The following is a 26,277-nucleotide window of genomic DNA, read 5'->3' on the forward strand; positions in this document are numbered from 1 at the left end:
ACAGCAGAATACTACTCATCCTAAGGCAGGTGGCTAAAATACCACATCTACCCCCTAAAGTAAAAAGTGCCATTGCAGACTACTATTGGTTCTTTGGCATCCCATACACAAGGCTCCTCCTTCGCATCAAAATTTTCACAGTACAAGAATGAATACAATTTTTGAAGTAAAAGAAGCACATCTATCAGTACATTTTCATGAAATTCAGCATAGTAGTGTATCAGTAACAATGAAAAATGGCAGCTCATAGAAGTAGGTGATAATCAGATGGTACAACTTGGCCCTTTTGTTAGCCTGACAGTGCCTCCCTCAGTGCCTTTGCTGACCGAATTCGTTGTGCCATCTTCCACTTATGCTCTATAATGAAAGGTCCCTTCCCAGGCAGCTTCCCAAAGCTACACCAAGCTCGTACTCACAAAAAGCATTTAATCCATCCATAGGTCATATTGATGAACACATTTAAAAAACCCAACCTCTGGGCCAGTACATTCCTACTGCTTCAACACGAGCTTGAGGCCACATGCGAGTCCCTCTATAGGGCTACATTTCATCATCCTTAGTTATTGAGATAACAGATACAAGCTTTGGGCATTGGTGATGATATCAGTCCTAGAAACACATTTCACCCTACAAATATTAAACAGAAGCTGAAAATTAGCAAATTGTTGCTTACCCTGCTGTGCTGAGTATCTGAGCTCCATAAATATGGGCAGGCTCCTGCACAGAAATTAGCATGATATCCTTTAGGTTCATGAATCCATTTCCAGCCAAGATCCCTCTTGAAGTCAATATAAAGCGGACGCAGACAGCAATTATCCTGCACATTCCTGGGAAATAAAATACAAACACATTGGTCATAACAAAGACAACCCAGGGAATAAAAATAATCCAGTTGCTTGCTGCCTGAATGATGCTTTACAGGCAGGCAAATCCAAGTCCCCAAAATTCACAACCAAATCACATCGATAGTAGCTTATACTGTAACTGAAATCAGGTGCTTAGACATGGCAGGACTTGCCTATACAGAAGAAGCTAACGGTTTCCCAGGAGGACTAGTATTTTTCTCCAGGTCCTACCAAGTGGCCTCTCTGAGTAGGTGAGCAAAGGGGAGGTGACAATTTGGCTCTAATTATGGGGCTGATGGGTCTGGGAATCATCCCAGGTGGAACTCAGCTTCTGCTTTCTAAGGCCACAACCTTCCTCATCTGCCACTGTCTCTGTGGGACTGGAGACTGCTGGGCAAATACCTGCTGCACAGAGACCCCGTGGGTCTGTGACAGAAGGTCCACACCCTGTATAAATGCCAACTGTAAAGAAACATGATAAGCAACTGCATTACACCTCACAGGCTGGTACTACTCTGTATGTATACTGAATATGGATGCATAGTTACCTAAAACAATAGGCAGCATCTAGAGCACGCTTCTTCCGCCGACTGGGCTGTTGCGACTCAAGTCTGTAGGAGGGTAATAACATTAGCAGAAGATGTGGGGTCTTCCCACTGTATTTTTTCCTATTGGACTTTAAAGCTTTCACATCACCACTGGAATATGTGTAGTCATCAATACCTTCAAAAAATACATTTTGGTGATAAACATTGTGTTGCTTTTTCTTCACAAGTTAAATAAACCATCTCTTTTAAAAATTCTCTCAGAAACTGGGCAATGATGGTGTCAGCTGAGCATGTTTACTAGCAAAGTGGGGGCAAACTTCAACCCAAGATGCCTAAGGTATTCACAGTTCTCATGTTATCTATTGCGTCAGCCCTCCCACACTCACAGCCATTTAATGGCATCTCAGTACATTTACCAGAATTGTTGAAATCAGTAACAGAAAAGATTACTTCAGTCACTGCATCTGCATTGCTTAGTTTCAAATGCCCCAAGCAGTGAGGCTTTTGTCACTTCACTTAGGGCAGTATTCCCATCTTTTAACAGCTATGTACCTTTTAAAAACTTATAACACCATTAAAGCTAGTCTGGATACCTCACCTGGATTTCCCACTGCTTACTTCCATCCCATTAGTTTTCTCTATCACATTTACGTCTTTCTAATACTTGTAAATGCTCTGTCTCCCATTGTCAGTGTATTTAAATCTGCTAATTTTTTCCCCAAAAGTCAGTTATTCTAGCCCCCTTTTTTAATATGGGCACGGCAAGGACATTGATCAAAATACTTCTTTTTGAAGTGGCAAGCAATGACCTCACATTTTGTATTTTCTCTTGAAACACTAACTGCTTTACTGGCTTTTTATCATGGCAATAGCATGGGCAAAAGACTAAAGATATTAGCCTTTCCTAGGAATGCAAACATCTCATGTCATGCCTGTTGCCAAGACCCTTTTGAAAATTAACCTCCTGAACAAAATAATATTCCCTAAAGAGAAAAAACATACACTTTTCTTTCTGTAACATTTGCAATTACAGCGACCAAATATCATACTAACAATTTTTAAATACACCCAATGGCTTTAATCACATGTACAGTATTTGTATTTACTTAGAGAAAAAAATTCCAACACAGTGAAACAATGGTTAGAAAAACTTAATACTTCACAAGGAATATAGCCAAATCCTTGGAAAACAAATGAACTAAATCATGATACACTTTAATAAATGAGAACTGTATAAACAGGATTTGCACTGGTTCCAATATAGACATAATTTATATGTACTGGTGGATGATAACTATAGCATGGTCAATTAAATAACATATCCCTTTTTGAAATGGAAACTTTAATGGCTTAAAAACACAAGGGAACTTATGTGACCTTGATATATTTACTCTGTATCACCTTGTCTGCTGTCCATAATAAGCACATATATCCATAACCCTAACTGCACACTGCTGTTTATTCTTTAATGCCCACTCAATCCAATCTTTACGTTTTTACCAAGCTAACTATCAGCATAAAAATACTTCGTGTAACTACAATACAAATACTTTACAATAAATTCTACATGCCAATGTAGATGTATAAGATAACCAATGCTAACAAATGTAGTTTTGTTGACTTCACCTGAGAATCAGACTTCCACTGCTAGAAGTAGGAGCACATAGACAGGCACTACGTTGCTGTTCCTTCAACCTACAACGCACCGGCAGTAAAGCACTGTAGGACATTGACACAAGTCTGGCACCTATTGTTCAGCTCTTCCCAAAGCGACTGATGCCATCGCTCAGAGTAATTAAAAATATTACTGATATGACCCCAAAAAAAAGAAAAAAGCGTAGCTGGAAATATTTAGTGTGCCTGAAGAGCTGGAAGTACGTGTGCAGGTACTGACAAAGACTGGGACCTTCTATACTCAGTGAGGACAAAGGAAGGTACTTCTGTAAGCAAAGCAACCAATGGTTGCTTTACTTATACTTCAGAAATTTGCAACAACAAGTATTGTTTAACACTCATAGGACACACCATGCTCACACACATATCTACTGTAAGCAGCTTACATGGGTTCGAAACACCATCCTAATTCTACTTTCCAGCAGTAGCCTTCTCTACCAAGCCTGAATTGTTACAGTGCTAGGATGGACAGCAGTCAAAGGGTTTATTTTGAAAATATTCAGCAAATTTTCTCATGACTATCCAAGAGTGGATGGTCTACTGTGCAACATTCTTCCATACATCCAAAATTGTATGTATACCCAGTGTGCATGCTGCAAACTGTAACACAGACACTGAAGGACATTGACGCTGCATGCATGGAATGAGATGGCCTGTTCATGCCATCTGGTTTTAGAATAGTTCAGCTTGTATAGTATTACCCTTGTGCCTTCAATACCCTTTCCTACCAGCTGAGAAACAAGATTCACAAAGGAGCATGTTTTCTATCAGCTGAATGCCATTTAGAGAGGCAGTAAGGGCTCTTTGTTTCCCTCCTCAATTACTAAGTACCACAACATTTTAAAAAGTTTTTTTTCTTTTGTTACCTGCAAATCTTGCTTCAAGCTCCTCACTTTTATTTGGGATGATATAATTATTGGAAGGCACGAAGGTGCAGCATGGACAATGTAAGCTTATCTTAAATCCAAGGTTCCTGTCTGCAAAACATAAAAGTAAGTGGAGCTGGTTTTTACACATGGAATGACCCTGAAATACTTCTGAGTTAATGAAGGAGCATTTGGGGCAGGAGTGAAGGCAAAGAGCACTTGTCACCTCTGTGATGGAGCCACTCATGTACAGCCTCAGTGACATCAAAAGACAGCCATTCTCCTTCAGCTCTTGTTTTAACTACTTTGCTGTCAATGTAGCGCTGTCCTGGTGATGATAATTCTTTATATTTTACAACCTGCAAGAAACAACAAATATGATTGCCTACAGGTTAACATTTGCCTGGTTTTTATTAAAAAGGATCCACCAACATTATAAAATAGCAGAAGAAACTATTACAACTCAAACCTCTATGCGTCAGATGTACATTCAGGCATGTTTTCAGAAAGAATTTTCTTAGGGTGCGTGGGGAGAGGAAGGTGATATAAAAACAACCTAATGAAATCAGCTTACGGTCCCAAGCAAAACATGCCATCACACATTCCTTCCTAAGAGAAATCACACAGAAAGACTGCCCTGAAAATTTGTCCTGCAACACAAGTGGTCAAGAGATCATAGTAACTGGAACATCAAAAAAGGCTATTTTACCTTCTTCAGTAATACCTACACTGGTTAGAGCATAATATCAGATGCAAAAGTAAAGCCTGTACAATGTAGTCTGTACACTGAAGAGACCATATTGCTCACCCATAACTAATCTGTATGGTATTGCCTTACTCATGCTTCCAGTCTTCCCTCTGACTTCAGGTACTAGTCATACATTAAACAGAAAAAAAGTTAGTGTCCGTACAGGAAACCTGGGGGCATGCAGCGACAGCGTGGTGTGAATCGTGGCCACACATGGATTTGTGCAACAGGCGATACCACTTCCATCCAAGCTTTGATGCCAGCTGTATTTGTATTTATGTCAAAAGTTTCAGCAAAGCTAGCTACTGAGCATGCAATAAGAAAATACCTGAAACCCAGCCTCTTCCTTTCCTCCTATCTAAACAATTCAGTGAGTGCCTTCCCACACAGAAGCATAGCCTGCTATTATCTACCCTAACCCTAGGATGAAAACAACCGGGCTTTTGGCTGCTAACAGGTTTCTGGTTTCCTGGTTATTACTCTGTTGATAGTTTTGCGATGCAGGAAGCTGGAATGTCAGGCAACATTACACTTTGTGACTTTTGGCATACCAGCTGTGCAACTTCATATATTGTTTTGGTTTCTTCCTCTCTTTAACCATCCAAGCCCATCTCCAAATGAGTAACTGACAATGTCTCATTGTTTCCTCCTATTTTCTCAGCCCAGACCAACCTGACACCTAGCAAATGCTGCTGGAATAAAACAATGGTGAAACTGCATAATACATGTAAAGAAAAATATTTCAAAAGAGGTGTGAATTATGTCATCGTGATAAAATTAGGCTTCTCATAATTAAACAGAAAAGCAGGCTTGAAAAGGCCAGATTCTGTCCAACATGTAGAGTCTCCCTGTTTATTTCAAGGGAGTACTGGACCTCTCAAAGGCCAACAGTGCAGCTCCCAGAATAACATTTGTCTTATGAAAAGAACAGCAGCATGACAAGCTCTTTGCCTTCTTTCCGATCAACACATTTAGCAAAAAGACATAAGAAGATGTTGGTCCAAGTCCAGAAAATTACTAAGTGCCCCTAGTAGGCGATGCTGAGTTCTCCAGTAGAAACTGAAGGCACTCAAACATTGAACATTGCGTTTTTATGAGGCAACCTTCAAACAAACTGTTTGAACAACTGTTTACAGAGAGTCTGGCAGCAGCAAGGGGACTACCATTGCTCAGAAGTGCCAGAGGGATGAGAGAATCAGTAATCAATGCTGGGAAAGTCCCAGAGAAGTACAAATATAACTTTGCCTTCTCTTTGGTCTTTATCAGGTCAACTCAAGTGTTTCTGAGGACGTAATGCAGCTGTCATTCTGCAAAGATGTGTTGGGGCAGGGGGGTGCGTGAGGCAAATGGGACACAAGAACTTGGCTCATTTCTCTTCCTTTCTGCACAGTCATATCTTTCCAAGGACTCCAGAAACTGCATACCTCAGTTTTGGCAGCAATGTAAGGATCTAAAAGTAAGTAATGTGCCAAAAGCAATCTCCTGATGTTAACTATAATTGGTCTTAGATGTGTTCTGTAGACTCAGCTGTGCCTTAGTAACCAATATAAGATGTCTTTATCCCAATCCCATTGCTACCAAAAGACAAAGTTGAGGGCTGGCAGTGTGTACCTGGCATGAAAGGCATTTGTAAAAGTACAGGAAATCATCACTTCACATGTCCCACGGTACAAAGAACATCCATCCTCACTGATGAACCGAATGACAAGAAAAGTGTTTGCAGGTTTCAAAACTCTAGGATGCTGTGGGACGGGATGAACGCTGTGGCTTAAAAGAGCCAGATATTATCCATAGTATGGTATCTCTGATATCTGAAAGTAAGGCTTCTCTCCGTGTTTATGCTGCATGTTCAGGAAGAAAATGATTAAGAATGAGCTAAAAAGTCACAAACTAAGTATGGCATAATTTCCACAACTGACATCATGGGTTAAACAGGTGCTAGTGGCTCTTAAGCAAAAGGCTGTTATGTGTGATGAGTGCCATACTTAGTGAAATTAGCATGTCTGTTTCAACCTCCTCCTCAGCTGGCTAAGTATCTTTATAGTGTTAGGGTGAGGTATGATCTTAACAACCTGATTGCTTGTAAGCAAGAATGATCTTCTAGTCTCACCATTTCCATTTTTTTCTTCTTTTTCTGTTACATCGTTGCAAGTGTGGAAAGCTAATGGATCATAAAATCCTAGGCTGAATCTTCAGAGTCTATTTCCTCCCACAAAATAACCCAGTGAAGAACTCCTCACTTCTTTTCCTACACTGCATTCTATGTTTCCAGCTACACTGAAGCAATAGCAGTCTACATAGTGATAAACAAAGTAGCCTCTTTGTAGGAGCCCATCAGATTTTTTTTACAGCTACAATACATTCTCCAAACGAGTCTTCCAGAAATTATAACAGGAAATAAGCATTTTAGGGTTTTCTCTTCCATTTTCCCCCTTTGGCTTGCTTCTTTGTACTTTGCACTACTTTTCTGGTCTTACCTCCACCATCAGGAACACACCTTTTTCTTCCAATACACCCTCAAGCCTATATTCCCATTGAAAAACTTCCCTTTCAGTATTTCCCATACTTTCTTCCTACTAGATCCACTACTTTAGTTATAAAAAAGAAGAAAACCCTTTTATGTGCCTTGCAGCTTTTGTGCTTGAAAGCTTGTCTACTTCTTCCAACTACAGTGATTGGTCTTAGAAGAGATATCTTTACCTATAAACATTGTCTTGCCTTGCCTATAAACACTGCCTTACCTTTATGCTTAGCTCATTGCAACCACATCAAACACTGTTATCAGAAATGTTGCTGCACAACTTGTATCTACAGGAGCTAAATGAAGGCCTAAAAAGCACTCCTTTGTGCAAAAGACTTTTCAGTGCACTAAAAATATTAACAGAAGACAAGGGGGAAAAGACCCACAGGAAAGAAGGAAGACTGAGTTAAACTTCTTTAATCCTTTCTCATTTCCTTCTGGCACCTTGTCCCAACATTGCCTCTTAAAAGGGTGTGCCTTAATGGTGTGCCTATGGGTCATGATGTGGATGGGTAGTGCTTTCGGGGTGGGGGGAGTACTGTGCATCACCACCTGCATGTAGAGATGACAGATTCAATCACTTGCATGAGCAGGAGACAGTTTCCACACACACAACCTCACCTCCCTTGCTTATGAGTGACACATTTAAACACCTGCATGCACAAGTAGCTGATGATGCACAACAACTGCACACATACAGGTGTGAGCATGCACACCTTCACACATGCATGAGTGAAAGCTCAAAATCAACAAACTCAAAATCCAGGTTGTGCAAAATCCCTGTAGCTTCTGAACATGCGAATGTTCTTCCAGGTGTATCTGTTTATTTGGCCTCGTTTTCAACAGAGTGATAATGCAACGCTGCCTTTTCTAACATAAAGGATTACACAGGGAATATACACATATGATCAAACTATATGGGGATGAGCTGAATAGGTATTCAGTTAAGGTTATCCAGAAGACTTCTAGGCCAGAATGCAGAGTGATTTTCATTCGGTAGCAAAGCTCTACATTGTAAGAACAACTTGGTTTTGTCTACCCTCTTTTTCTACGGGATTCCTCCCTTTCACAGGAAATCCAACAGTTAGCCAAAGTGCTTGCTAATCTCTTCTTGACAAATTATCTTGTACTCTTAAGCCTTGCCTTCTAGTTATCTTTTTCCATGGGCACTGTTCACCTTCCCCTCATCGTTTTTTTTTCTATTCTGACCCTTCTTAAAAACACTTGGGGAAAAAATTATCTTACAAATACCCATGAAGGATCTCTAGATATCACATACATGCAGCTACTGTCAGCAGATCAAGGCAAAACAAACATGTGAATATATGAATAATGCAGTTAATTGCAGGAAAGGGCTCATGGAACAGCCAGATGCAAACAAAGCATTGCTCCTGCTTGTACAGCTACACATGTTTAGGAAGCCCAGTTGTGGATTTCAGTAATGACAGCACTCACATGCCACCCTCATCTGGCCTGCCAGTTTTCTGGTATTTTATAAATCCCACTGAAATCTACTCTTCACTGGTTCTGCACAGGCACTCTGCTTAGTCTTCAGGGGAGATCCTCTGCTCTGCTGGCTGGGATTCGTCTATGATCCTCATCCACTAGAGGAGGCCGGACCACGATGTTATCTTGGAAGAGTATCCCAAATCATCATGACCAGGGCATTCAGCAGTTAAAAGATTTAGTTTTGTCCCAATCTGGTTTCAGAAGAATGACAAGCCAGTTTCTAGAAAATACTGATCCCTAAATTACTTTTGCCACCTGCTAGGCTTATTTTTCAGATCAACTGGACATCGTTAACTGATATATTTCTTAAAAAATTAAGTATCAAGTATCTGAAATTTTCATTAAAATACTGGAGGATGAAACTACTTATACACACACGTTTATACTCTCAAGTAACTATCACACAGCTCTGAGTAGAAAAATAAGGACATGGATTGTCTTAGCCTGTATTTCATAAAGCACACTGAGAACACTATATAATTCATGGTAACAAACAAAGCAAAATGTTCGCTAAATTAGCAGAAACATGGCTTCTGTAAAAAATGGGGCTTATCAGTGGCTGATGTAAGCAACACAGCAGCACTCAGTGTCAGTGTAATTATACTGGTTCAAAAACAAAACCAAACACCCACAAAATCCAAGACTGTTAATAGAAACATAATTATTTTGCTCAAATTTTCCTTTGCCTACTCCCCTTCTCAAATATATAGGCAGCTAAAGCAGGGGACAACTGAATGAACACATTAGTGTATGTATTCTAGACAATAACCACTGAAAGCAGATGCCAGAACAGCCTGTCTTCATGACTCATTACACACATAAAAGGAAAAAATTTGACAGAAAGACACACTGGTTCTTTCAAATAACTAGAGCTCCAGTACAGCAGCTTGCTCAGTTTATTTCAGATTTGATGGTCTGGCCAATAACTACTTCTAGTCTTCTATAGTTACCACAATCAGATGCAGAAGAATAGGAAAATCACAATTAAGTTTAATTTACAGTGGAATAGTTTAGGCTAATAAATTCATCACCTCCCCAGCAAGCAAACAAACAAACAAAAAACTGAATGTGGTTCAGCAGTGATGGTACACAGGCTGATGCATCAATGGCATACATCTGCTGCAGCCAAGAAAACCCTAGGCACACATCAAAGGCCATGCTTTAGCAACAACAAGGGCATTTTATAGCTGGGTTTGAGAATTATAGTCACCAACTGTTAGGAAATATTTTTGACAACTTACAGTTTCTTAAAACAAGTCGATGAAGTTTCAAAACATAATAATAAGATCATATGGCCACTTAAAAATATCTATCCTGTCTGCTGCCTTGCCCTGGAACTTGGGATGGTCACTGCTGTCAGCCAGCGTGGGTTCTGCAATCACTGAACAGCAGTAAATATGGCATTATCTTGTGAAAACCTGCTATTAATCTGTTTTTCCTCTCCATTTATTCTGCATTGTCTGATCTCCTCCCTCCAGATGCTGTTGGCTCCCTGGTAACTTCCTTCCTTCCCCCCTCTTCTCTGTCATTTCAGACTCCTGTGATGTTCTTGTATATTACAACATCTTGGCAGGCTCACTAATCTTTCTCTTACTTATCAGTCATTATCCATGGTTTCCATTGGAACTTCGAGGGCCTTTTAAAATAATGGAAATAACCTGACAAGTAAATAAGCCCAAACAATGAGATCCAGTGGTAAATGATGTGCTAATGTTGGTTAACATCAGAGCAGAGATAAGTTCACCTATGCACAACATCATGGCTGAAAACAGCTGTTTAGGATAATCTCTTCTGCACTAGAAGAAAACTGCAGGGGACTCCAGCCTAAGCCTCTGCAGTGGAATAACCAGATTCCCAAGGTGGTCTGCGTATGCTTGTGGTTTCCAAATTCTTACGTACTGTTCACCCTACTGAAAGATTCACTCACTGCCTGGTTCCAGATTTCAAAGGTCCCCTCTGACAGCTCTCAGGGACTTCAACCAGCCCCTTCTGAAGCTTAAAGTTAAAAAATGACCATGAAAATTCTCCATCCTTTCTCACTCCCTGGTTGAGTTTGAGATCTTTGATCCTATCTTGGACACAAGGATAAGCAAACCCTTAATTCTGTTGCAAACCTCTCCAGTTTCTTGCTCATTATATGTGGAAACATATGTTGTAAAGTGCAAAGCCTCCATAAAGTACCTTTTGCCAGATAACTGGAAATCTACTGGCTATCAAAATCTTAGCTTCTTCTTATCACCACTAGTGCAGGACACTGTGTATTTTTTCAAAAATTCGCAGTGCAAATTTTCAAGCTCTTCCTGCAACCACTTCTGCAAGACAATAATTCAGACTCTGCCTTCAGTGCTAGAGTTAAAAGGCCTTTACAGCCCCCCTGCTTATCAATGGAAGTCTTTCCATTACTTGCAACGGTCTCCGGATCAGGCTCAAACCGAGGGCAGAATCTTCAGAGACTAGTATATGAGATGCAGAGTTCCTGCCAAAATACAAAGGTATAGAGTACTTGCCAAAGTTTTAAAAAAACCCCATAGCTCTCTGATCCATCTGCTCAGAACTTGCCAGACACGTTCTTCAGGCAAACTTGCAAATAAAAAGAACATATTGCACACATAACCTAACCCCTTTTATATCTGGATGGGCTACAGCTGCATAGGATTCTCTTACAGTGTTGGCTGCTACTTGCTTAAAGGTAAAAGAAGGTGAAGTGTGAGGGGGCTAAACAGATAAGTGGCTAAAGCAGGTCAAAAAGGGAGGGGAAGCCAAGCATGTCATGGAATCACTGCGACTGACTCACTGCATCGCCCTGTGGTGAGGGGATGAGCTCCAGGAAGAGAATGGATCCTGAGAAGGGATTTCCTCTCCATTTGTTCCCCAAGTAGGGCCTTCCTCCTGCTACTGAAGATACACGTGCAGTGTAAGTTGGGGATACATCCCTGAGGCCGTTCAGTCTGATTTATGCTTAAGCAGGCAGGAAGACTCTGCATTGTACAAAGCAATAAACAAGAACGGAGGGTCTGGGGTCCTTCTCCTAGAATATTCTGAAATATTGAGTGTAATTTCCTGCCGTTCAGGAGATTATAAGATAGCTCCAAAGAAAGATTTTATATAAAATGAAGCAAAACAAAAAAGTCCTGTAAACTTATCTAGCATTTAGCTTTAACTTGCCAGAGGCACACTATGTTTTATTAAAACACCAACAAAGAGGGGCCAAAGTCAACAAAAACAGAGTGGGTTCTCCTGTCTTCTAGCCAAATCCCCTAGATCCTGCAGGGTACTCCTGTGTTCATCTCCCCTTTACACACAGGTCTCCCAAGCCCTTCCATTTCCTCTGTCCTGTCCCTGACAGCCATATCTCATGTGTACATGTATTTTACTGCAACATTTTGGCATGCAACTTTCTTTGCTATCTTCTGCTTCTTCTAAGATGCTGTCTTCTTCCGCAAGTCACTCCTCTTGCCTGCATTGTTCTCCATAAGTCACAATTCTCCTTGTGGTTTTCTCTTCCCAACACCTATAGGCTTCCACCCAAACCACTCTGTCCTCCATTTTCTTCTATTATCTATTCTTCTTCATATAGGCTTCTCTCCAACAAAGCTTCACATTGTTTCCTACACCTCCCCAAAACAGCAATATTACCGTCCCCTCTCCAACAGGCTCCCTAGCACAAGGCCAGCAAGCCAACCTGATGTTCCTCAGCTTAGTAACTACCATGCTGCGGTGCTTGGTCAAAAATTGTTTGTGTCTCGGTGTAACATGGGCTTGGCTACTCCACCAGACTGCAGCCCAAAGAGCAGGAACCCAAACCTAGCAGCTGGTTTCTGACCCTGGGTCCTGCATTCCTATGCTCCCCATAATGTACACACAGTGCAAACGGCAATACATCTATCAGCTCACTGCCCCACATTTCTACGCACAGCATTGTCAAGCTGGGAGTACACACTGGCTCGTGCCAGCAGGTAATGGGGATACTATACACTTCAGTCATCTTCAGTGACCGCTCTGTTCCTGGCAAGAGGTGGCTGCATCTGAGGTAAGCTCTCAAATCACAGTGAATATGATGCAGCAATAAATACTTCCCTTCACCCAGGCTCACAGATTATTTGCCAAAGGTACTCTATACATGCTCTCCAGCATATGAACTTTTTTTGTAGGGGATACAGTATTTTGAACAAAAAAAAAAAAAAAAAAAGGATTCTAGTATGAGGAGAAAGCAGCAATTTGACTGAAATGTACTGCTAATTAACATCCTCTGGTCCTGAGCTGTTGCTGTGGGGGCAGGTGAAGGAGGAGGAGGTTGGGAGAGTAGAAAATTATTAGGTCCACGCTTTATACCAAGTTGGGCACTTCAAAGAGCACTGTATGTTTACCATTTAACATAACCTTGCAACCTTTCAGATCACAAGAGTCTGGTTTCAGGACAGCAATACATAAATTGTAAGATTCAAATATGCTACTTTAGGTGTGGGTCACAGTGACGGCAGTCAATTAAAATCAAATGCCCCAGGTGATATGTGTAATACAGACACCAGCGCCAGACAACCTGTGCCAGCTCACAGCCACAAATCCTGCTTCCTGGTATTTTCTTCCGTGGCATTAGGGACAGCACTTTTTGGCAAGAAAAGAGAGCAAGGCCCCTCTGCTCCTGATTATACGGAGATCAGTCTGGAGTAGCTCTGCTGCAGTCAGTGTAAATTGCCTCAGATTTGCACTGCAGAGATTTGGCCCAAATCTATAGTAGCTCACTCTAAACGTATTCCCTAACTGAAAAACAAGACAAAACACTGTCTGAATTGAAAGTATTTGAATGACTGACTGTGGTTTAAATTTAAATCTGACTCATAATGGGGTAATATGTTCCACAGCATCTTCTTCCTCATACCTCCAAGCACAGAGAAAGGCCCTTAAAGAAATGGGGATTACTACTGTCTGGAGGGCAGACGGTTCTTCCTAGACCCCAAGCAAGCTCCAGAGGAGCCCTCGGCATGAACTTGGATCTCTTCAATGCAGAAAGGCCAAAGGTCTGCTCCTGCTTGCTTCAAATTCTTCATTGCAATCTGACGTCCCCCCTGAGCTTCAACCTGGTGCTGTTCATTTGCTCCAGCCCTGCGTTCTGACACATCCTGTGGTACGTCCTGCCACAATCCGCAGCCTCCCAGGTACCCCCACCTACAGCAGCCTCGGATAACAACGACGATAAAAACCAGCTCTTCGGCTGCATTTTTCATGATGCTTTATGATGTGTTAACAAAACATGGCACTGCTTCCATAGGAAGTAATTATTACTGGTTATTGTTTGACCGTCTGTACGTAATAAAAATACCTTAAAAACAATACCACAACGCTCTGTGAATGATGACTTTTCACCCTGCGAGGGTTTCCATTCGTCCAGCTTTGTGGTGGTGACTATTTTTTTTTTGGAATGCTTATTCATAAAAGACAAGCTTTTTTTTGAAGGGTGCAGGGACTTTATTCATACATACAGAAGCACCTTAATAAAAGAAAGATGTGATGAAGTCTTCAAAGCAGGCAAGAAAACTGATGAACAAAGACATTCCCATAAAAACTGAGCTTTATCTGATCAAATTCCAATAAAGCCTGCATTTGGCATAAATCTTTAAAAACATAGCAAGGGCCACTGGAGGATGCTAAAACTTGTTTATTCAATATTATTCCTCCTCCCTCAAAAGTACTTTATCCTTTTAGTATTTTCTGAAGTCTCGGTACACGTTGAAAAGTGCATCGAGCGAAGGCAGCGCAGTGGAAGGATGGGAGGAGAAGCGTGGGAGAGCGCTCGTCACATCTGAGGTCCAGCCACTTCCTCCCTCCCTTCCTTCCTTCCTTCCCTCTGGCTTCCCACTCTCCAACGTGCTGATGATAAGCAGCACCACCAGCAGATTAACCCTCACTTTCAGGCAGAAGAAACAACAGAAAAGATAGTGCCTGTAAAGAATTTAATTCTCTGTGGCTTTACTTAACCTAAGCCAGGGACAGAAGCTTTTATACCAACTTTATAAAAGAAACTTAATTCCTACTTCTATGAGTTTTATTATTTTCCATCCTAAGACTACTTAATATGTGCACTGCACTTCCCATCTGCACAGGAACACACAGATGTGGCTGACTAATCCTTAAATACCAAGAGAAGTATTCTGTGTGAAAACAGACATTAAAGAAATTGTTTCTGCTCTCGGGGATTACCACTCGCCCACTGGCTTTGCAGACGCATCCAGGGCATCTCCATGAGAATTAGTCTCCAGGACCTACCGCCCAGAGAAACCCAGGGGGCAGCAAACCTGGCCAACAGATCCACATCCACTTGTTCTCAGCGCAAATATGATGGGGTGCTCTCTACTCCAACCCTGCCTCTGAGGTGGAAACAGGGTCCTACTGCTGCTGTGCCGGGTTCTGGGAGCAAGGGGCCACAGCCCTGGCTTGCCACACCAAGCAACCCCAGACTGCCTTCCCGGAGTCAGTGCAAACAAGGGCTGCAGGAAAACACAAAGTCCTTTTCTGATGTGGTTTGGAAAAGGGAGCCAAGTATAGCCCGAGGAAAGCTTAGCCAAAAAGGTGCAGTCTTGCCCCCCCCCTTTTTTTTTTTTCACTTAATTTTAAGGGGTAGATCTGTAAGGTCAGAGGACCACACAAAGAAAGAATCAGGAGGAGAAACAAAATATTTATGTTCTGCTTGCTTATTTTTTCCAATTACCCTGCACATCTGTCTCTAGCTGTTCCTAAAATAGTCCTTCAGAGTAACACTGTCCCTTCTGCACCAGTGGTATATATACTACTACTAAACTGCCACTGGACTAAATCAGAAAGCTCTTGGAGAGCAGTTAGGAGACTTCCATGTGTTCAACGACAGCCACTTTCCCAGTGAACCACAACAAGAGAGCTCTGACCCTCCAGAAGACTTCTACCCCTCTTTTTCTGCTCGACTGAGAAAGATGAGGGGACACAGGAACAACAACTCACTGAAACTGCAGGTATGAGAGGAATTTCAAAAGCCCTCATCAAGAACATCTCAACAAAGCAAAACACTAGGCAACCCAAAACTTAGTGGGAGGAAAAAAAAAGCCCCTAATAATTAAATGTTGCTTATGCAAGACAAAAAACCACATTGTTCCTTCTGGGCACAACAGCCCTGGCAAGCCCAGCACGCATCTCACAAGACAGGAAGCAGTGCTTATGCACGAAGGAGGGGCAGCAGCTGCACATGCCAGCTCCACCAGCAATCTCCTCTGTAAGGCTCATGCTCTATGAGTGGTTTTCTTGCTGGAAGCAAAGATACCTGAGTAAGTCTTCAGCTCTTACAGAAGGCATTTGCCTCTCCCACTTCCACTGAAATGAGCATCTTCCTCATTCTCCTTTTACCTCCTATGTTTGTACCTTCCTCCACTGCTAGACACCCCTATCTGCACTATCAATCTATTATTACGCAGTCCTGAAGCTCCTCTAGCATTACTGTGGCACCAGTGCCTCCTAGCCATCCTTTCTCACCTTCAGCTCCTTTGACTTTCTTCCTTCTAATCTCTAAAATTCATATACTAAGCTTTAGGATGCTTTTTATAGCACTGTCCTACAATGCATCATAGAATCATAGAACATTTCAAGTTGGAAGGGGCCCATAACAATCATGGGTCCCTCCTCTTCAATTTCTCCCTGCTTTTGCTTTTCCTGTTAAACACTGTATGTTAACCTCACACACTGTGATGGAGATTAGATGCAGCCATATTTAGGGACTCTGATGCTCCTGCAGTAGAGCTGCTGGAAAGGAACCCATGGAGTTCAGGCTGGCCATCACAGAGCTAAGACAATACCTCCATACGAGGTTTTGGGGAGAGCTGCATACAACATTGCAAGAAATAAATGTGACTGTGGAGGGGGTGAAACAACCAGCAGAACAAGGCTACAGGAGCTTGTAAGAAGTAAAGCAGAGAGAAGAACTAACAGGCAGCTTTTATCATTTTAATAGGTGTTCTGCAAGGGAAACGCTCCAGAGACAGCTTGCCTTTCTACAGGCAAAGGAGCAAAGTAACATGCCTAAAATATGCCTGGCAGAAACACACACTCAGAGCTTGCTGCCTTTGGCTTGCTTGTTACTTGGTGGAGAAAAGACATAATCCTACAATAACCTGCACTCATTACTCACCTAACACTTCACTCAGTATACCCCACCCAGCCTAAAAAAGAAACTGCCTTACTCACCAGCTATATATTTATCTAAAGGACCCAAGTACCTGTCCTGGATGCAGGTGTCAGTCATTTCCATGGGCACAGGCTTGCTGGAGTCAGGCTCTCTTAAATAAGGTCCAGCTGTTTCTCATCTCAGGGCAAAATCCCAGCCAATCAAAGGCCCTTTCTTCCCTACCTCTGCTGAACCATTTGTGTCCCACATTCCTCAAACACGGAAAGGCAATGAACCAAGCTCAGGCAACCGCAGCTGTATTCCTTTCAGGTGGCTGACCAACAGCTCTCAAAAGTAGAACAACAGAAAGCCCAGAGATGCCATCTTCTCCTTTTAGGATGTCTGAACAGTGAGGTCAAGCCAGAACATACAACTGTTTCAACAGGCTGGTGTGGCGGCACCACAAGGACTCGTACTGTAATTCTCTGACAGCTGTTTATAGACAACACCAGCGACTCTCATTAAAGACTCCTAGCTTTCTCTTTTAACAAGTGACATGTTATTTACTCAACTTTTCTGCCAGCCTGTCCTTGGGAAGGAAGGCAGGCAGCCAGGTCATAGTCGTGAAGCCAAGTGCCCAGTGACCACCTGTGGACCTGAACCACATTCAACCGGGAATCACGCTTCTCCTATGTTTAAACAATGTCTGAACAGTCTAGGGCGCCTTTTCATGCTGTCGGTCTCTGAGGCTGGTTTATACTGTTACTTCAGCAAGCATATGAACCCAAATTCCTCCCTCCCTGCTCCAAGTTTGGCTTGCACTTGACCAGACCAGGCAGGAAAAGGTGAACATTGAAAGTGAGAGAGAAGACTAACTCAAATTTGCACCCACTGGATCTGGACCGGAGTCTACAGTGCTGCAAACCCAGGGCAGTGCTCAGGCATAGCTAATGAGGGCAGGAGGAACAGAGCCAAAGAGGGGCTCAATACACTTTTACAGGGTGGTATTCTATCTGGCAGGGTTTTCAGCAGTACAAATCCCGGGTTGCTGGAACAACTGTGAGTTTACTCAGTATAAAACTGCTGGGAGCTGAGCCCCTTTTGGTTGCTGTGTTTCCTGGCAAAGTGAACTATGCTTTACATGAAATATGCTCTAGACAATATTTGCACAGACACTAGACTCTATGTAAGTGACTTTAATGTCATTTAATCTTTTAAAACTTCAAAGCCATCAATCTTATCAACACTCAGGAATGACAGAATCATGGGTTCATTTTCCTCCTCACTCCTCAACCCCTGAATTGTCCACTCCCTTGCCACAACCCCTGGGTTACTATACAGAAGCCAGGACTGACACTGCTAAGCTTTGAAACTCAATTACTAGCAATGCCATTTCTGCAAGGAACGGTTGACAGGCTTCTCCTGAACACAGGCCAGAGAGAGGAATTTGGCTTCTATGTAAACTACAGTACAGGCCAGGTGTTGGGAGACAGAAGTCCTGGGGTTGACTTGTTTGATGTCTTGCTTTGTCAGTTACTGCTATACACTGAAACTTTGGAGTCCTGAGGCAGAAGAGCTAGAAAAAGTTTACACATTTCATCTTTATATGATTTTGAATTAAGTCCTTTCTAGGAAAGGCACAGGAAATAAGAGGTTCCTTTGGAAAGATGGGACTCAACCGCTTCTCCCCGCAGTTTGTTCCACCTGCTAGACAGGTACAGAGTGGGTTTGCTGCAGAAAGATGGGAACCTGATGCATGTGAGGAGCCACCATACCTGGTACAGCTCTATCCGCTGCTCTGAGACCCGTGCCTTCGAGTTCTGCAGGCGGAAGACCCTGAACTCAGCCTTCACCAAGTTGGAGGCATTCTTCTCCATCGCTGAGACATTAAATTTGACGATTCGGAAGTAAAGGCTGTAATAGCTCGGTGGGATGGCATCTGCAAGAAGGCAGTGTGATTTTATTATTTTTTTAAATGATAAAATACATTGTTCCTTCGAACAGTGTAATACAAGACAGCATCAGCAAGGGACATATCTGTAGCATTATTCAGTTTCCAATGGCCGACTTAATATTATTAACAATTTAATAAAAAACCCCCAACACCAACCCCACATGTGTTTGATTATAGGAATACCATATTAATAAAAATTAAGAACTATTTCCAACTCTATTTCAGGTCATGCATTTAAATTTCCCCTCTTTCAACATACTGGTGGAAAATCCTGTAAGCTTATAAATTGTAAAAAATCATAGCAGTTGGTATCTGGCAAATGCTGTCAGACTTGCACAGAGTTCACAGGCATCTGCTAAGATGACAAGTAACAGCAACTCATCTGATCTGTATGTTCTCTGAAACCCATTTCCCTCCAGAATATGGAGCATAAGTTAGCCAGCTTCAGGTTTTGTTTCATATTTAGTTATTAAAGTATTTTATTAGAACAAAGTGTTAGTTCTGATTATAGTGACAAGGGCAAGAAGAAGAAGAAGAAAGGAAGGGGAAAGGCAAGTAGATAGTAAATATTATAAACAGAACTACATGGATTTTGACCACTTGGAAGCAGTAAAAGCCATACACATAACCACCCCTCACTATATATCAACAGGGAAAGCAGAAGAAACAGAAAAATGGACTCAAGTCTTCAGTAAGAGTGTTAACAAACCAGTTTAGTTCCAAAACAGTCTCTTCCTCCTTCTCAGCTGTAAACCCTGACTGAGGCTAAACAGCAGATCACTTCTGCACACGCCAGGTTACCCAAAAGGGTTCAGTGACCATCTGAGGCCTTTCCGCCCCATCCTGGCCGGCAGCACAAAGAGAAACCCCCGCGCAGTGCCCCAACCACCCTGCTCGCCCCGCTGCCTGGCAAGCTCCCCTCAGACTGCAGAGCCGCACTCAGAGAGCAGTCAAAGTGACTCAAAGGCCCTGATAAAATCTCAGTTCGAACCCAGGGAAAGGTTTCCTCTTCTCTTACAGTGTGAAAACTGAAGCAGATTAAAGGAGGAAAAGAAAGAGGAAAATTGTATTTGGGGGGGCAGGGAAGGATTTTCAGGTGAGGAAGCAAAGCTCACAGGGCTTCCTGGGGCTATGCCAGCAGGAAGACTTCAGGTAATAATTACAAAACACGAAGTTTTCCCCCTAGTCACGTAGCTCAGGATATGTCATTCAATGGCAAGAGATGACAGCGTCGACGATTTGGGAGGTGAGCAGTTCAGCGCCTGTGAAAGACCCAGGCCTTGCCCAAAATCCCAGCAATGCCTCCTGCTCCTCTGCCTCACACGGATATGCAGGCCATTAATCCAGGCATCTGTCAATCAATCAAAGTACCTTCTTCTGGAAGATACCTAATTCTTAATAGATATAACACACACAAGTTATCATTTCTATATAAAGAGATGGGAGAAGCCAAGTCCAGCACGTTCACCTTTATTTCTAACTAGTAACGATTAAACGTAATTGGAATAAATCCTTAATCAGTAAGACATATTCATAACTTGAAGACCTTCTTCCAAACATTTAGTGTTTCTAGACTGGCTGCTATTACCAGAACTTCTGACCAACACAGCAGCTCCCGGCTACATAAGGCAACACCACTAGCAGTTACACATTTAATAGCTGATTTATTGTAGCTCTTTGAATAGTGGGAAGTTCAAACTGACTACGGAATAAATACCAAGTACAAGTCAGTGACATGAGGAATAAAGCAAATTTATTCTCTCTTCACAAAATTCACAAACACGCTTCCTCTACATAATCGAACCAAAAATCTCTTTTTTAAATGATCAGGCATAAAAATGCCTAAAAATAATCCTAGCTATGAGAAAATCTTTCACAATAAAGAAATAATCTTGGCCTCAACTGTAGATGCATTTTAAGTGACAGATGACAAGTTCTCAAAATACTTTAAAAAATCCTCTGAAAGAGTAGCTCCCAAAGCAGACACTCAGTATGGTCAAATGGGTAAGAGGTACAAATATGACCAGGAAGCCCCAAGCTTCCTTATGATCTTATTCAATTAAAGAAACAAACAAACAAAAAAAAGGTTCTTAAACTTTCACATCTGCAGCACTTGAAAATAAACCCCAAAGCATGATGATCAGTATTCTTGCCTACCAGGCTTATTGAGAGAAAACTGCTACAATCTTATAGTGAGAACTCAAAGAAAAATGGATGCAAATTACCCCACACCAGAACTGCTCCTCTCTCCCATGAGCAACACATCAGGGCTGGTCTCTCTCAAAATACCAAATGAACATCTTCTGACAAAAGCTTAATTTTATGCAAAGATTACCTTAATTTCGATACATTTTGCAAATTGTTATAAAAGCTACTTGGTTCAGAGATTATATCCTCACTTAAGAAAGAAATAATCTCTTCAACTATAGGAAACTCCGAGACTACTACTTGTTCTTCAGCCAAACCTAATCCTACTAGGAATATAATTTGGCATAATAATATGTACAAGACTGATGCTTCCAGGATGAGTTGTAAGTTGTCCTTCCCTGTCATTTATTTGAGGCATCAACCTACCATTCCTTCCCTGTGGACAAGCCAAACTAGCAGCCAGCACTTGCCCTGGCACAGGCAAACCCTCCCCATCTTGGCTTTATTTCAGATTGAAAAGCCCTATTTAACTGTCAGTTTGATTTATGTTTAGCTTCTAACTTATTTCTAGAAATTTCTTGTGCTATATTTGTAGTCTTTCTTTTCAGTTTCTGTATTTTAGATACTGTATATTACAGACCTGTGAGTATGTATCTGAACAGGTTCTCCTGAACCATCTCTGCATTTACATTTTTTTCTCTCTGTCATATATGAAGTAGAGAAGGAATACTCTTGTGCGTGTTACTGTGTTTCCATATGTGCATTCGTATACACAGTGAATGAGTATTTACCTTCCACTGGAAGGCATGCGTGGACCACCCACCATGAATAAGAATGAAGTCTTGTCTTACGGAAATTTCATCTCTCTTGTAAGATAATTTTATATTGTGGGAAAACCCACGTAAGGAATTTCATTTCTTTATTCTAACATTCACGACAGTATCCACAGGAATTCAATTCAGAAAAAGGCATTATTCATGGACAGCTGGAAAAAAAAAAGGATTTTTTTACTACTGGGAACCCTTCCTCAGAAAAAGAATGGCTGACTGCAGAATTGGGGTTTACATGAAAATTAATCAACATAAAGATTGAGAATTGAGACTTGCCACTCTCTTTAAGGGAATGGAAAGAATCCTATGGAGCCTACAAGGTTTTGGATTAGCCTTTAAGTGATCTCAGATGCTGCAATTTATCTCTCTCTGTGACTCCACCTTAACCTGACAGTTCTATCAATTCAGACTCAGTTGGATACCTCTGGACTCCCCTCTGGTTTTGGCCCAATAACTCCAGTAGATGCAGGATGATTCTGACCAAGTTAGCCTGCAAACACAGTTACCCCACTGCAGACTAGACTCCTCAAATATTCTTTGAACCATTATCATTAATGAGTGGAATAAAATCAATATGTTTCCTGTAGCTAGGAAAACAGAGATTTCTTTTGTTTTGGAGAGAGGGAATAGTAAACGCAATGAAAGATTCCATTTTTATCATCTTCAAATTATTCATTAATTCAACCCTGAAAAAATTGAAGACTTCCAGCTGTAATAATCATAATCACAGTCACCACAGTACAGTTGAGACAAGAGTTACAAAATGCAGTTGGAGAAGGTAAAAGGCAGCATCCCTCCTCCTCTCTTTAGCCCACTGAACACTGAGCATCACAAATTTTGCTTTTTTTATTGTTTTATTCTTTTGGGTTTTCGGGTTTTTTTTCTTGAAACTTCATCAGCTGCTTTACACAGGACAGTCTGAATTACCAGGTTAAAAAAATATCCTGGTACGTGAGTGTTTAAGTGCGTAAGGACACTGTGGTTTCAGTGCTTCTGACTGACTTTGTTCAATATCCAGCATCCTCTAAGCTCCTGTACCAGCAATGAGGACAGAAAGCAGCCCTGCTCTGACAGAGCCAAAAAGCACCAATGCGAGGGGTGCAGAAGACCTATCCCAAAATACTCAACAGTCTACAGTACTGCTCCTGGTTGCAGCATCGTCAACAGGAGAGACTGCACACATCCTCTGACTGACCATCCGAAACGGCACATAGACCCCCAGGCCTCGCTCCTGGGAGGAGAGCGAGATGGGGTCAAGCTCCCTTAAACTGAAAGTGGGAATGGAAGGAGTTTGTTTCATGCTGCATTTCTGCAACTTTCCTCCCAAGTACTGCATGTACTGACATTTCAGGAGAAACAAAACACTCTGCTTGACACAGCTCTTCTGAGAGTTGGGCTTTTGCTCTGGCAAGGAGAAAGACCTAAATTCAATTGTGTCCAAACAGGCCTTTTTTTCCCCTCTAAATTTTCATTTCTGTTATTGAAACAAAAAAATCAATTATATGCACAGCCCTAGTTAGGAAATATAAACAACTTTTCTTTTCTTGTTGGAAGAGGCCAGACAGGCCGACTTCACACGTACACCCACACTGGAAAGGCTGAGAGCTTCAATCTAATCCTTCCATCAAGGGCTTGTAATAAATGCTCCAAAGATTTATTTTTATTCCCTTTTGTGTTTATTAAACTTTGGAGGGTTTCTTTTCCTTTTTCTTTTCTTTCTGGTGCTTTGCCCATTCTTTATTACGGCAGCTACAAAATGTGGAGTGCCCTTTTCTTCTCGCCCTCTTCCCCCTGCCCCCCCCATCTTTCTAACTGCAGTACATGAATGACCATGTAGTAGGCTTTGAAGCAGCACATGCAAATATTTATAAGAGGAGCTTGATTGTTATTAAATGCAGTTGTTATGCTTTCCATGCTCTGGCAAGCTTCCCTAACCCCTCTAACTATGAGGACCATTTAGGCTGTTTAGATTTCAGCTCACTGATAGCAAATCCTACATTGTTTTGTAACAAGCAGCAGCCACCCTGCCTAATATGACATCATTTTTCCCCCTGTGTGAATTTTGCTCTCTGCTCAACATACGGGTCCCTGCCACGAGCCGGGTCAGGCTGCCTTTAAGGACATCCAGACGTGGTAAGTGAAGCAGCATGCGCAAGATTGCTGGAAGGATGGGCAGCTCGTCAGCTGTAACAGCACATCTTTCCAGCAGGATCCTGTCCTTCCCGTCAGGCACACTCGGGTCACAAATCCTCTTCTCTTTTCCAGAGGGAGTCTCTCCAAGACATTAGAAACTTGTTTAATGCATCTGGGCTCCCAAAGCCCACAGATAATTACTCTGCTCACCCCTCCTGACCCTGACGTGACTGCAGAATCCTGCTGGAAACCACCTCTTCACAATGGAAGAGGATATATAAATACAGTGAACCAAAATATGGAGGCCTACAGGTTATATTTGGTAACTGGGATTGGTCCTCAGAGGTAAATCAATGGTACATCAGCTTTCCATTAGCTCTGAAACTATCCTGCTGTGACATTAAGTTATGAGCACTTCCATTAGCTAATCAGTGCTCTTGGACAGTAACGCATTGCTCTCTGCTCAGACGTCACTTCCAGCCTCTTGCAACAAGGCTTCAAATCAGATGGTACAAAAGCAGTATAACAGACTTGCTCCAATATTCCAGTTTTTACCTACAAAGCTGCCAGTGAGCAATTACCTTTTTCTGTCATCAACCATTTGCTACTGAAGAGGGACACTGCACTGAAAGTCAGAATAAAACTGCTGGGGACACAGTAGATAAGGCTTTCAGCTGAGGCCTAATGGCTCTGGAGCAGCTCTTCTTGCAGAAGTATGCGTGCACCTACAGCACAATGCAAGACACGATGTATATGTTCTGTTATTGCACCTGTTTTTGGTGAAGAACTCATACCAGAAACTGGCAGCTAGGCATCTTCCACTGAATGATCCCTAGATCCATGTCACAGGGGAGTGGATGGTTCACGATTCCACATTCCCCGACACCTTCAGTCTTTGTAATTACTGCACATGGATATGCCAATGCTTAGCGAGAGTGACCGACAGACATACATAAAGGAAGACAGAGCTTTCTGTATTAGAAAGACAGACAGAAAGAGAACAGGTTGAGGATCCAATTGCTGGATGACCCTTTTGAACATCAGAACAATGGAAGACTGAAATCACTTCCCTCTTTTACCACCAATACTGACCCCTGGACCTGTCACTGTGGTCACACAGACTGCAGCTTCACTAAAACAGTGGATAAGCTTCGAATACAGCTTCACTACGACAGTTGATTTTAGAACCCTGAAGTGATTCCCCTTGGCAAAAAACTAAAGAAACAAAACCTCACTCCTACAGGGACTCCTGCTGCAGCACTTTAAACATGACTTTCTTTTACCAGTTTTGCTAACAGAAGCCAATCCTGAAGATGTTTTCTTATTTCAGTAACTTCTTCCTATACTAGTTAACTTATTCTTTGTAATGAAGACCCACTGACTCCTGATATGCAGCAGGGAATCCATACATGTAATTATTATGCCATAAACTGGCTACAAAGACTCAATAAATGTCACTAGCAGACTGTAGAGTGCTCAGAGCAAAGACACTTGGCAGTGCTCACATAGCACAAATACATGGTTTATTTTTATTGCCTACACTGTCTCTGTCAAGCTCCACATGTCCACAAATTATACACCAGTGAAGATCTAAGTGGGCATGGGTTTAGAACAGAATAATTACCAGATTTTGTGACATATATCCCACTGTTGAACCACTTGCTATTCCTCTTTTAAAACACACTAAGGTCTACAACAACATATGAGAAGTAAACAACCCCAGAATGTTCTCTAGATTGAAGAGTTAGGTACAACAAGGATGGAATTTTCTGAAGATCTGTTTATAAATTATATATTCCTTACTTAAAATCTGACAAGGAACTTCTGGTTCTGCTGCTACTCTCTCATTGCTTCACCAAGCCTGAATCGAAAGACAACTAGCCAAAGCTATGACCTCAATAGCACAGTAATCTGGTGGTCTGGTTTCCAGTTACCCAAATAATTAATTCCTTCAAGGTACTCATTGTTCTGGAGTTTGATGGACTTTGACAAATTTACATAATTATCTTTTACACTCCTGATTTCTGTAACGGTGAAAACTATCCTGCAGTCGTCTTTGCGTCAAAATGCAACTGAGTGTAATTAGCCATTGGAGAATCAGAGTTAAGGTTTAGGTCAGGTTCTCACAAAGACAAGCGGTAAAATAGAACTCAAATCATTGGTGTTGTCCTAGCAAAGCTGCTGCATGGAATTCTTGGTACAGAATGGGTTAAGTCCTGGCTTTGTCGGTCATTTTGAAGATGCAAAGAGAAGGGCATCTTGTTACATGCTTCCTAATTTGTGTCACTTCACCTCTACCAGCACACTGGAGCTGGATATAAGTCCTACAGCAGACATCAAACCCTGCCAAGAAAAGCTACCATTGCCTTTTTAAGG

The 26,277-nt window shown here is 41.8% G+C and overlaps 1 protein-coding gene across 1 annotated transcript in view; it reads right to left on the reverse strand.

Annotated features, from left to right (window-relative positions):
* Window positions 1–26,277, reverse strand: part of TGFB2 (transforming growth factor beta 2) — a 66,252-nt gene that overhangs the window by 4,763 nt on the left and 35,212 nt on the right. Inside the window, exons 2-6 of the mRNA XM_075088852.1 lie at window positions 18,612–18,775; window positions 4,160–4,292; window positions 3,934–4,044; window positions 1,394–1,568; window positions 674–827 (exon numbers count right to left, since the gene is read on the reverse strand). Of these exons, the coding sequence (XP_074944953.1) occupies window positions 674–827; window positions 1,394–1,568; window positions 3,934–4,044; window positions 4,160–4,292; window positions 18,612–18,775 (737 nt within the window). The remainder of the gene's footprint in view (window positions 1–673; window positions 828–1,393; window positions 1,569–3,933; window positions 4,045–4,159; window positions 4,293–18,611; window positions 18,776–26,277) is intronic.

This window comes from Phalacrocorax aristotelis, chromosome 3 (assembly GCF_949628215.1).
Source record: "Phalacrocorax aristotelis chromosome 3, bGulAri2.1, whole genome shotgun sequence".
In the NCBI taxonomy this organism is placed as follows: Eukaryota; Metazoa; Chordata; class Aves; order Suliformes; family Phalacrocoracidae; genus Phalacrocorax; species Phalacrocorax aristotelis.